The following is a 13,627-nucleotide window of genomic DNA, read 5'->3' on the forward strand; positions in this document are numbered from 1 at the left end:
TTTGGATTCAGGACTTTCATTTCCACGCACTACAATAATACACACGACTGTCAAATGTCATGCTGTATGCACGAACTAATGAGGTTACAAAATGAACACCAACCCACTCGCATGTCGCGGCGGTTAGCAAAACCGTGAAGTCAACAATGTTTCCAGTGATGTATTAGGGCATAAGATGAATTTTAATTTTATAACAGAAATAGTAACACTATGTATCAAATGTCACGATTTTCATGCAGAATACAAGACAGTTTATAACAGTTATCCATCACTCATTATGTTCTCAAGAAAGGGCTGCTATCTTTGTTCTTTTGTTTCTGTCTAACAGATTTGTACTCTGGAAAAAAAAAGCACTTCCTTAATTTTCTTTTTGTTTCAGAAAAAGGACTCAGATTGAAATTGAAATTGTTGTTTTTTAAGATTTTTGAAAGGATTTCTAATTTTTTAAGCTTCACACCACAAAAACCTGATCTGTTTGCAGTTTTGTACCTCAGTCATGATCTATGAAATCTAGTGTGTTTGATGACTTGGTGCTTACATCAGCAGAATCTTTCGACGAATTCAGTAACTGGTTACATGTACATGCCATTGTACATAACATTCAATTCTGAAGTAGCAAGAGATATTTCTTAATTTACTAACTGATATGGCCTTACACATCTCTTTTCATTGCACTGATCCATCATTTAATTTTCTGACCGATTAATGTCTATTGTAGGCTGGAGATTTTATCAGTACTGAGGATTAGAAGATGCAATTGAAACATAAATGAGTTTATTTAACTGATTCACTTTATGGTTTTGACCCAAGTGTTGTTTTTATAGTATAAACTGTCAAATGGTTAGAAAGATCTTTGTACTATTGTCATGAGAACAAAAAAGACGTACCCAGTGTAATAGTCAAGACTGACAGTATTTTACGGGCATTGTCTACAGCATTAAGTGTAGTATATTGAAAATGTAAGTACTGTTGTCATAGGAATGAAAATTAAATGAAATACAGCGTATGACACCATTCTGCCGTTTCTTTTGTGTGTATGTGCTTGCTTTTTCATTTGGGCCATTTGGAGAGGGAAACATACTTCCTGTTGTCACAGAGAAAGACAAGTAAAAAACAAGGGAATAAGTTGATGTCATCATATCGTTCTTAAACTCTCAACTGAAATTGTATAAATCACATTTTAAAAGGCAAGTACACCTTTAACAATTCCGAAATGTGACCGGGAAGCCACAGGTCATTGTTTACGGTGATTTATTTCACGATGCAAAGGGTTTATTGTCACACGTATAGTGACATTCCTACTTTGCTGTCCGCCGTGCATCGGGATAGAAGAGTGTAAGTTGTTATAAATATGAATGTCAGGAGTGTAATTGAAGAGTGGCAGTGCAATAAGACGTGTGTAACTCTTGAAGTTCAGGTGCAAGGATGAGTGCAGTTTGAGTGGCAGTAGACTTTATATGCAGGGAGAAGAATGACTATCAGCCGTTTTAAGAGTCCGATGGCAGTCGGTAGAAGGAGTTCTTGAGTCGTGTCCTCCTAGGTTTTACAGTCCCGCACCTACTGGCCGGAGGCAGGATTGGATCCGTCCGTGTCGGGGTGGGCCGTGGGCCTCGCTCTCCTGTGGACTCTACAGTGGCAGATGCTCTGCTGAGAAGGCGGCGGGGTTCCGGAGATCTTCTCTGCAGGCAGTAGTGCTACCGTAGAAGTTGCGGAGGATCTTGGGTGACACGCCGACCCTCCTCGGGAAGTCCGGTTGAGCCCCCCTGACTGTCTATTGTTGTCGAGGTACCAGGCGAGGTCCTTGCTTATGTGGACATCCGGTGTGGAAGCCACACTCTCTCAACCTCATGACCTCGGAGGAACAGTGGCCTAAGAGGTTTCCTTTACCACTGGGGCATTTTTCTTCTTAGTGCGGGACTTTCTGAGTTTGACCCCAACCAACACAGCACACTGCTAATGCTTAATACTTACAGACCGCAAACTATTACACTTTTCCTGGTCTTTTTAAATTCCACCCTGCATCAAATGGTAGCCGCAGCAGTTTTCATATATTGCAGGGCATGTTGTCCTGTTACCCCTGGAATAGTGTATTTTATTTCCTGAGTGAAGCTTCTCGGTGAGCCTGTTAACAGCATCGCGATGAGTGATTTTGTCTATAATAGCATCGTGCTGTTTTGTGTGTCCGTGAAGGTTAGGGGTGGGTGATACTGAGAATTTTGGTATCGATCCGATATCAAGTAAATACGGGGTAGTATCAGCCGATACCGATACAATACCGATTCTTTTTGCTTGGAAATGTCAAGATCATAGAATAATTGAACCCCCCCCCCCCTTGAGTTAGTTTATTATATTTATCATAAACACAGGAGAAAGATTTTAGGCAATAAAAATGTTTTTATTTTTTATCAAATAACTACAATGCAAACGTTAACAGTATAAAAAAATAAAATACTTCTACTACAACAGCTGTTGCAGAACAAAAGTCAAGAGTCAAACCAAAAATAGCAGCAATGTGACGAAAATACAAATATAACAATGTCAACATGACAACTAAAATACCTCCCACTGCACAATGTTTTTAAAATAAAGTCAGTAGTACAAATAGTGTAAACAATACAATGTAAAACCTTTAACAGTAGAAAAAAATAAAATACTTCGACGACAACTGTTTCAGAACAAAAGTCAAGAGAATCAAACCAAAAAAAGCAGCAATGTAACGAAAATACAAATGCAACAATGTCAACATGACAACTATAATAACTTCCATTGCACAATATTTTGAAAATAAAGTCAGTCGTGCAAATAAAGTGTAAACACTATCGGCTCTCATTCCCAGCCTTTGGCTCTCTGCTCCAAGGAAGACTCACTTTTGGCTCTGTTGCCATAGTGACAACGGATTTTATAGGTTTTTATTCAGGAACAGTAACATGTTTACATTTTTCCCTTTTATTGCACTTCTTCTCTGAGTCACTAACCTGTCCTGCTTCTGAGAAAATCCTTTCTGCAGGTACTGATGTTGCCATTAGTCCTAGCTGTTTCTTTGCAGTCTTGCTTAGACAGGGAAATGTTGGGGGGGGGGGGGGGGGAATCCAAGCACTTGTTTAGTATCTATAATATCGATATTTGGATCGATCCGCCCACCCCGAGTAAAGGTTAGATTGCGTAGATCTGTGAGCGGAGGATCCTCGGCTCCACGCCTCTGCGCCGCCTCTGGACGCGCTGGATGGGCGGCACCTTCTTCCACAAGCCGCCAAATCCGCATACGGTGACTTTTACGAGCTTAACGCGTGTTAGAAACACAAGCTCGTCTCTTCTTGAATCCGGCAACGAGTGTCTAACCCTTAACGGTAAAACATATTTAACATAAATAGGGTGTCGAAGTTGAAGGAGTCGTCGCTAACTTATGCTAACCCGTTTTGTTATGTTTAGCGCCGATGCTACAAATCCAGCTAACAGTTAGCACATATCTTCTGCTTTCGTGTTTCCTTCTAATTAGCTGATGAGCTGACATCGATGCGGCCTGTTTGGTAAACACGGGGACTGCGTACGGTGTATGTTCTCTTCTAGAGTTTCATATAAAAACGTTAGAATCAGTTTTGTGTACGTGAAGGAAGTGTGGGTGTTTCACTTAATAACACGTCGCACCAAAACTTGAACCAAGCCAGTGGATGAGCAGGTGATTTCGATGTGTTATTTTCAGTTAACCGTCCGAAATGGCCGCTCAGTGTGTGACTAAAGTGGAGCTGACCGTGTCCTGCGACAATCTCCTGGATAAAGACATCGGCTCCAAGTCGGACCCTCTGTGTGTCCTGCTGATGAGCAGCGCAGATTCCCAGTGGTATGAGGTCAGTATGATGAATCTGAGGGGATCTCCATGCATACCTTAGTGTCATCAGCAAGTGTATAATATCTTTCTTCTGAAGCTTCAAGGAATGAGAGGAACAACAGATGTTTTGGAGAGAAGCTCTGAGATGGTTGGGTCATGGACAGAGGAGGGAGAGTGAAGATATTGGTAGACGGATGCTGGAATTGGAGATATAGAGGAAGACCAAAGAGATGTATGTAGTGGGAGAGGTAGAGAATTAGGTTAGATTGAGATGGTTGTTTCGCTGTGGCGACCCCTGAAGGGAAAAGCCTGATAAAGAAGAAAGTTTTTATTTGTTAACCAACAAAGTGGGGAAACCCAGGGAGGGATATTTCACAATGGAAAACTGTCAAACTAAGGGTGCCGCACCCGTCACGACAACTAATGGTGCAGGTTGCGCATCATGAACAACATTGTACAACTGTTCGTATGTCAGTGTTCTCCAACACTGAACCACAAGATGCTCAAAGGTTTCTGGGGTTCGCCGGTCTGTCTCCCCGCCACACGCTACAGTGTATTGTCTCCGTAACAGGTGGGGCGGACAGAAAAAGTCCAGAATTGCCTCAAGCCACGCTTTGCCAAGAAGTTCGTCATCGACTACTACTTCGAAATGGTGCAAAAGCTAAAATTTGGGATTTACGACATCGACAACAAGACTGTTGACCTGAGCGACGACGACTTCCTGGGTGAACTTGAGTGCACCTTGGGCCAGGTGAGGCTTTCTCTCGATTCGCTCTCAGAGGACACGCGTCCACCAACGGTTTTTAAAATCCCTGACGTGCAAAAGCAGAGTGGTCTTTTCTTGTGCCGGTTTTGAGACTTTTGTGCGGGAGGTCACACTGACTTGTGGTTCTCGTAGCAGACATCTCCGTTTTCTTGCCTGCTTGTTTGTTCCTTAACATTTTTTTCATGACACTCTTAGGTTGTGTCGAGTAAAAAATTGACCCGACCGCTCGTTCTGAAGAACAAGTCACCCGCAGGAAAAGGGACCATTTCTGTAAGTGACAGGAAGCCAGTTAGCTGTATTATTCGTTAAGGGTCTGTTCTATTTATTATCTATCCATCTATCTATCTATCTATGTATTCTGATGTAGATATGCGCAGAAGAAATAAAAGACAACCGGGTGGTAAATTTTGAGGTTGAAGCAAGGAAACTGGATAACAAGGTAGGTTATTGAGAGTTTATTCCTTAAAAAAAGATTGGAGATGAATTTAATATGATTTTCCAATCATTTCAAGGATTTCTTTGGGAAGTCAGACCCGTACCTGGAATTCCACAAGCAAACACAAACTGGATGGCAGCTGGCCCACAGGACGGAGGTAAACGCCAGTTCTCATGAAACTATTTTCTTACATCGGCATAATTAATGCCTCGTTGGTTCTTCCAATTGTAAGTGCCACAGTCCAAATAGTATCTGAGACAAATCTTGTGTGTGTGCTTGGAAATAGCGAAGTGAGTGGCGCTTCAGTAAAAAACACATCCCGAGGTTATATGCTGGCAGAATCACTGGAATTTTCTCAGTGACTATCACAATAATGATATGAAATAAATCCTCCCCTCCAACAACACAAATGATATTGCATTGATAACTTGGGAGTGTTTATTGTCGTATGTACTGTCTGTAAGAGTGTTTCCCTCTACAATGACATTTTTACTTTGCTGACCGCAGTGCATCCAGAGAAGTGTGATAAACAAAATAAAATAATAATAAACATACTGTAGCTACCTGATGTAAAAGTGCAGGGAAAACAGAAAAAAAGTCACATTTAGATGTTTTTGCCTTCTTCCTAATTGTGGCTCTTCATCGTTGATCTGTAATGGACGGAGCACATTGAACCACGCACCCACTATACAGTGTGTTTGTTAATGGTGTGTCTGTATGTCATACAGCAGGTTGTGCGGAGTCGTCCTTGTACGCTCGGGTTTTAAATGTATGAAAGCGGTCACGAAAAAAAGAGTTTCACCCTTTTCATCGGCGTGATAGAATATTTAAATTTTTGACATGCAATGATGAAACTGGAGGACTTGCGGAAGCTAAAACCTCTCCTCTCGTATCTTTGTAGGTGGTGAAGAATAACTTGAATCCTACGTGGAGGCCCTTCCGTATTCCCCTGCAGTCTCTCTGTGGAGGAGAAATGGACAAACCCATAAAAGTAATCGCTGTCTAATACTCCCGAGATCCTGTTTATGGACATGAATGTGAAAAAACATTTTAATGCAGGAACACTATTTTAATGGTTTACTTGCTGAAGCGACGACAGTCTCCTAAAGTTGTGTCACATGTTGAATAATCCAGACCTCTGGAGCCAGTCTTAACTGATTAGTGTATCTAGTACTAGCTCGATGATGTATATATATTCTTTTAACTTCTGAAGCGATCATGTCAGGAAGGAAGCCGTTTCCGACCATACGGGACAAGTGAGTTACCCGGTGTGTTTCTGCTCATCTTGCCATCACTTTACGGGTGGAGTGTGTGAATGGAGTGAAGGGGAAACACGAGACATGAAGGAGACAAAATCATCTGTCTGGAAGTCTCACATAGCTTTTTTCATTCTGTATCAGTTTTCTTTAGGTCAGTTTGACATACTGTCATGGTTTAAACCTAACGCCTGCATGATGTCTTTGTCTCTGTGTGCCATATGTCAAAAGAACACACGTCAAGTGTTGTTTCACTCCAAATCAGAAGACAAAAGCGCGAGGGTTGTTTGGGATGCGTGGATAGTCGAATGAAACGGACGATAACAACATCGTACCAGCGATACATTGCCTTGTTCTCGTACCCGCTTTCACAGGTGGAGTGTTACGACTATGACAATGACGGATCACACGACCTGATTGGAACCTTTGAGACCACAATGACAAGACTCCAAGAGGGTTCACACTCTTCTCCGGTATTTTTACAGTGTCACTGCCCGTTTCAAATACTGCGTTTTACGAAAATGTTATTACTACGCTGTTTGGTCTGTAGAATTGTAAGTGGAGCGGTGTTGAAGAACGTGGCGTGAATCAACTCTAAGCCCCTTTTGTTTTGAACTTCTCAGGCAGAATTTGAATGCATCAACAGTAAAAAGAAACAAAAGAAGAAAGGCTATAAGAACTCTGGTATTGTGAGTGTGAAACATTGTAAGGTAAATCACCGTTTTATCTCTTGTCCTTTATTTTTTTTTACTTTGAAAGTGTCCTGTTCCTCCACGCTGTAACACTCGTGTTTAACCATGTAGGTGGTGAAAGAATTTACGTTCCTGGATTATGTCATGGGAGGCTGCCAAATCAACTTCACAGTGAGTTTGGACTTACGATAACACGGCTTTATCAACTTCCCTCCCTGAGTTAGAGGGTAATGCGGTACCTGCTGCCCGGGCAGGTGGCCATTGACTTCACCGGATCCAACGGGGATCCAAGACGTCCTGATTCTCTGCATTACATCAGTCCTCAGGGCATCAATGAGTACCTCTCTGCCCTCTGGTCAGTGGGCAACGTCATACAGGACTATGACAGGTAATTTTTGTACGCAAAGCCTTTCATGATGATGCTTTGGTTTTGTGTGTTTTAAAACCAGGTATTACATAGTGTGCATTATGACAAATGACTGTTGTATACTCACAGAAGAGGTAAAACTATCAAATGATTGCATAATTCATTCATGCGTAATTTAATGAAGGATGTCATGAAATATTTTGACTTTTCCAAAGCATTTCTTCAAAAATGAGGGTGCTTTTGAATTAGTCCATCACTGTATTTACCGGTACTTGTCCTTTTTGGCAGTGACAAGATGTTCCCTGCATTTGGCTTTGGAGCCCAGATCCCCCCCACATGGCAGGTATTACTCCCAATGTTGCATGTCATGTACATTTCCCGAGGGGCTTGGTATCACACTGAACTATATTGAGTGCCAAATTCAGTGCTGGCTGGTGTGATTCACTTAACAGGTTTCCCACGAGTTCCCTCTCAATTTCAACCCATCGAATCCGTTCTGTGCGGGTATGTTTACGAGGGGTTGCCTCGAGTCCACGAGGTGTAAAATACATTTTAAAAGGAAGGTTTTCTTGTGATCGTATGTATGACACCATTTCATATCCAATGTTTAGGTGTGGAAGGGATAGTGGAAGCCTACAGGATTTGTCTGCCTCAGGTAAAGCTGTACGGTCCCACTAACTTCTCTCCCATCATCAACCATGTGGCCACTTTCGCCAAACAAGCCCTTCAGCAGACCACGGCGTCCGTGAGTATCAGTCCATTCCAGCCACAAATAGAAACAGACCCACTTCACTTTGCTGGCCGAGGCATGTTTCGATGAAGTCGCTGACCAGCAATCTATTGATTCTAATGAAAGATGATTGACGCTGGTTATTGATCTCAGACCCCTAACTTTTTGCTAGTCAAAGAAATAGAATAAGTGAGAACTCCTTTAGACAGAAGCAGCATATTGACCGGAATCTCATAGTTGAACAATCGTTTTGTGTTTTGAAGCAATACTTTGTTCTGCTCATCGTCACTGATGGTGTGATCACGGACATGGATGACACCCGAAACGCCATCGTCAACGCCTCCCGTCTGCCCATGTCTATCATTATCGTTGGAGTCGGGGGTGCAGACTTCGGTGCCATGGAGTTCCTGGACGGGGATGATGGCTGTCTTCGCTCCCAGACTGGTCAAGCAGCCATGCGAGACATTGTTCAATTTGTGCCGTTCAGGCAATTCCAGAATGTAAGACATGGCAAACGTCTTCTAATCTTACAAACTGCTTTAGTGATGAAGTGTGTGTGTGTGTGTGTGTTCACGCATCAGTGTGGCCCGGGGTTTGGCTTGCTTATTTTCACTTTTTTTTTTTTTTTATTATGCTAAATCATTGCTTAAAGAACTGCATGCATTTTAAACTTTTTTTTTTTAACAGCCTTAAATTTGTTACCGCACTTTCCGTAAAGTTTCCAATTACCGTATTTTCCGCACTATAAGGCGCACTGGATTATAAGGCGCACCTTCAATGAATGGCCAATTTTAAAACTCTTTTCATAGGGTGCACCGCATCATAAGGCACAGAGAAAATAGAAGCTACAGTAGTGGCTGGGGTTGTGTTATGCATCCACCAGATGGAGCTGTGCTAAAGGGAATGTCAACAAAACTGTCAGATAAGTTAGATAAGACAAACTTTATTAATAGAATACAAACCAACGTTCTGACAGCTCCGTTCACTCCCAAAACAAGTTAGTGTATTCACAATACGGTAGCATACGTATCGGTAACTCTTACCGGTATTTGCGCCGCCTTTGTTGAAAACGATGTATTTCCAACTCAATTCGTCACAGTTCAAAGCTTTTTATAAAACGAAAGCACTGGGAAGGATTGCCTCTAAATTCATTGATGTTAAGTTCGCGGTCTAGCACTGTTGCCTTCATTCAAATAGTGACCTTGGTGACACTTCTACTTGCTCTCTGTTCAACCCACTGTTCAAGTTTGTCCTCCAACTGTGGCCATCTCGCTTTGCTCCCTCGGAAACTGCTTGGTTTTCTATACTTGGCGCAGACCATCTTGTTGCTTCCTCCACTTCCGTACCATTGATTCGTTAATGTTGAATTCTCTCGTTGCTGCTCTATTCCCATGTTCTGCTACGTAAGTCATACCCTTGAGTTTAAAATCTGCGTCGGAAGCGTGTCTCTACAAAGGAGCCGTTTTGGGGTCTTTACACACAAATGAAAATGAAAAGGTACGCTTCATGCAGTCATATATCCCAGCATGTACTGCGCACTACTTCTTCTACGGGAGAAAATGGAATCAATGGCTGCTTCCCGTAGTTGCGAGACCTCCTGTGGCTCAATATAGATCTGCACCGGATTATAAGGTGCACTATCGGTTTTTGAGAAGGTTAAAGGCTTTTAGGTGCGCCTTATAGTGTGGAAAATACGGTAATGCCATACTCAGATTCCAAACCCCTCAACTCAAGTCAAGCCTTCACTTAGAATATGTGCCTTGTGTATTTATCTTTGTTACAGGCACCCAGCCAGGCTCTAGCGCAGAGTGTATTGGCTGAATTACCTCAACAAGTGGCCTCCTTCTTCACTTTATTAAAACTGAAGCCTCCCCAAGATCCCAATTCTTCCTAGGAGTAATCTTGAGTATTTCAGCTCTAAGCCCCCACTACCTTTGCTATGTTTTTAACAAACTACCCGACGAAACTGTGGCATGATCACCCCCATAACAGTTTCCTCGCTGTCAAGTTCTTTTGTCGCAGCGAGTTAATGAGAGAGTTCGGGATTTTCATTTTCGCTTTGGCTGTTTTTTTTTTTTTCTCTCTCCCTGACACTGCAACCCTTTTTACCATCCAACATTCACCAACACGGGCCTCGCTCACCAACTGTTTTTCAGAAATGGGTTCTTGACCCATAAGATTTTTGGAGCTTCTCTATTGTTGAGAATTGGGGGAGACAACAAAAAACACATATATCTATAGTGTGGCTTGCAAAAGAATTCAAACCCCTTGAACTTTTCCACAGTTGGTAATGTTATAAACTTTACTTTTGTGTGAAAGACCCACACAAAGTGGCAAACAAGTGTGATGGACAAAAAAAAAATTATATCTATTTTTTTTTTTTTTTTTTTGTCCCATAAATAAAAAACAGAAAGGTGCTGTGTACAAAAGTATTCAGCAACCACAAGACAGTACTTTGTTGAACCTTTTTTGTCCGCAATTATAGCTGCTAGTCTTTTGGGGTATGGAGCAGCTATGCACATTTAAAAACTGAAATCTTCGCTCTTTTTTTCTTTGCAAAGCAGCTCAAGCTCAGTCAGAATAGATGGTGTTTGTGAATGACAGTTTTCAGATCTTGCCGCTGATTCTGGATTTAGGTCTTGGACTTTGACTGGGCCACTGTAAAACATGATTATGTTTCAATTTTAAACCGTTCCTTTGTAGCCTTTACTTTATGTTTAGGGCTTTTGTCCTACTGGAAGGTGAACCTCCGCCCCAGTCTCGAAGACTTTTACCGCCTGCAACAAGTTTTCCTACCTAGATTGTAGGATTGTATTTGGCTTCATCCATCTTCCCACCTTACCTGTCCTTGCTGTAGAGAAGCTCCGGCAGATCATGATGCTGCCAACAGTATATCTGACAGTGGGGAGGGTGCGTTCACAGTAATGCGCAGTGTTGGTTTTCCGCAACACATTGCGTTTTGCGCTTCGTCCAAAAAGCTCAATTTTGGTCTCATCTGACTAGAGCACCTTCTTCCACATGTTTTCTGTGTTTCCCACACGGCTTCGGGCAAACAGCAAACAGAACTTCTTATGGTTTTCTTTCAACGATGGCTTACTTTTTGGCACTCTTCTAGAAAGCTCAGATTTGTGCGGTGCACGACCACGAATTGTCTTGGCGGCATCTCTGATCAGTGCTCTCTCTGTTTGGTCCATAAGTTCAGGTGGACGCCCGTGTCTTGGTAGGTTTGCGGTTTTGTCATACTCTTTCCATTTGCCGATGATTGATTGAACAGGGCTCTGTGAGATGTTCAAATGTTATTCCTGACCTGTTTGGGGCGTTCCTTGGACTTCCCCATGCTGTTTGCTCGCCACTATCAGCTGTATTTCTCCTGCAATTACATTACACACGGATGGACTCTGTTTAGTCATGTGGTCAACATTTGATTATTCAGCAATTATCAGGCAACTTCTGAGAGCAAGTTGTTGCTCTCAGAGTCAAGTGGACTGTACACTTCTGCACACTAAAATCAAATCAGGTAGAATGGTTTTTGTACTTCACAATTGTGTGACACTTTGTGTTGGTCTTTCACATAAAATCTCAAAATATAATTGTTTGTGGTAGTAATGTTGAAATCAGTGAATCAGACTTCACTCTTAAACTCTGAATTTCAAAAACCAGCACGGGAACAAGACAACCATCGATGTGTTGGTGAATGAGGCCCGCATCTGTTTGCTGATTGGAGGAATTTTTCTTTTAATGGTTCAAAGAACCGTAGGAGGAAATACCTTTTTGTGAACCTGGATTGAACCACAGTTGGTCTGTACTCTTAAAAAAAAAGAATTCCTCATGCTAATCCGCTTGGAAATGCATTTTTTCATCAAAAAGGAACATTCCACTCAAGCTGCATTTTTCTGAGTGCTTTAGAGACATTTGTAGTTGGAGTGTAGATGACTCTCTGTCTTCTGCTGTCTCCGTTAAGAAAAAACATGGGGTACAAAAACAAAAAAATGATTTCCAGGGTGTCTGGGATGGTCAGTTTGGATCATTCCCATTCCGGATAAACTTGAAAGCGGATCTGTCAAACATAATCACGTTTTTAAAAAAGGATGAGTTGTCGAAATAATGTTGTCATGGCAAATTGGAGAAATTGGATGAATCAGATGTAGAGTTTTCCTTTTTGACTGCCTCGTAGTGTGAAGCCTTTCATGCTCCCCGTTTTCATCTCTGCATCGCTACGATAGTTTTTCCTTCAGTGTTTGGTACTTTGTTAAAGCCATCCTTTCACGCCCCAGGGTCCAAAAGAAGCTCTGGCAAAGAGCGTGCTGGCGGAGATTCCAGGTCAACTGGTGGATTTTTTCAATACAATGAAGCTGAATCCACCCAACTCCAGTCCAGGAGTCCAGGAGTCGGATCCTGCCAGAACCAGCTGATGACAAACTGAAAGTACACCTTGAGATCACACATCCACCCCACACGATAAGACCAAGCAAGCACTTTACACTCACTTTTCTTTTTCTTTTGTGCCAAAATTGCATCTCCTTTGTTCAGGTGGTTAGTTAAAAATATTAAACATATTACATATTAAACATTAAACTAAATGTAGAAGTCTCCAGTTTATAAATGCTGCATATCATTTACCCTGCTGTTACCTTGTTACCAGCAGTTTTATTGCACAATTGAAGGTCTAGCATATGTTAAACTCAAGCCACAACTTTCACGCTGAAGTGCAAAGAACCATATTGTGCTGTGACAACATATAGCGTGTATGTTAGTGTATCCCTATACGTTTACAGTCTAACCTGCAACATCAGATACTCCTTACTTAGACCAGGTTTACTCCCCTTTTCTCTCCGAAACTAATTTTACCTTTCCATTGCATTTGGTAAGAAAGACTTTTTGTCCATATTGACACAGTTGGTGCAGATATGTCTGCTGTCACCCAACCCATGAATCTATGCTCCCCCACTGAACCCAGGTTTAAGAAACCCGTTCGAGGTGATCTGAGATTTAGGACGTAGTGTTCTGCTGGATGTGACCATCCAAAAACGGCCCACTGGGGTTGTTTAGAGGAAGGACTCAGACTTGGGCTAGGTGTGGTGTTTACACATTATTGCAAACTGTTGCCGACCACCCAAACACCTGATGCAGGACAGAATGGATCCATGTTGTTTATGCCTGACTCTGACCCGACCATCTGACTGTCAGAATACTTGCCAGATCCACACACATTTCCATGCTTCTCTTAACCCACTTTGCTGAGCCGATGCAATCGATAGCCTCAATTATCTCTTCTTAAAGTGGAACTCGGTAGATCACCGGAATTGGAAACACCCAGAACAGCCTATCTGGCAACGAGTATCATCCAATTCCTCGTTGAGTCACTTCAGTCATGTTTGTTTTCCACCCTATTCTGATGGTTTGAGTTTTACATACTGAAATGTATTCATTTAGTGTTACGTTATTGGATATTTGCATATACATATTAAAGTGACCAGCATGTGTAAATCTAATTAAAAAAAAAAAAAACATTGTTGCATGTGCAACCTTTTGCTGTCAAATGTGACAACGTGAT

At 42.0% G+C, this 13,627-nt stretch overlaps 1 protein-coding gene across 2 annotated transcripts; it reads left to right on the forward strand.

Annotated features, from left to right (window-relative positions):
- Window positions 1–3,210: 3,210 nt before the first annotated feature.
- Window positions 3,211–13,583, forward strand: LOC147232202 (copine-3-like). Of its 2 annotated transcripts, XM_086151556.1 has the most exons (17): window positions 3,211–3,347; window positions 3,701–3,845; window positions 4,398–4,577; window positions 4,788–4,862; window positions 4,960–5,031; window positions 5,105–5,185; window positions 5,930–6,019; window positions 6,659–6,757; window positions 6,908–6,994; window positions 7,088–7,147; window positions 7,231–7,364; window positions 7,632–7,686; window positions 7,796–7,847; window positions 7,955–8,088; window positions 8,337–8,573; window positions 9,857–9,969; window positions 12,348–13,583. In XM_086151556.1, exons 2-16 carry the CDS (start codon window positions 3,714–3,716, stop codon window positions 9,965–9,967), a joined length of 1,599 nt encoding a protein of 532 aa, XP_086007682.1. In that variant the 5' UTR covers window positions 3,211–3,347; window positions 3,701–3,713; the 3' UTR covers window positions 9,968–9,969; window positions 12,348–13,583. The 2 variants fall into 2 exon arrangements, with proteins under 2 accessions (XP_086007682.1, XP_086007681.1); XM_086151555.1 differs by lacking the exon at window positions 9,857–9,969 and having other exon boundaries at window positions 12,348–13,581.
- Window positions 13,584–13,627: the final 44 nt, after the last annotated feature.

Source organism: Fistularia commersonii, chromosome 8, assembly GCF_037954325.1.
Source record: "Fistularia commersonii isolate RoL2024-O1a breed Wild chromosome 8, RoL_Fcom_v1.0, whole genome shotgun sequence".
NCBI lineage: Eukaryota > Metazoa > Chordata > Actinopteri > Syngnathiformes > Fistulariidae > Fistularia > Fistularia commersonii.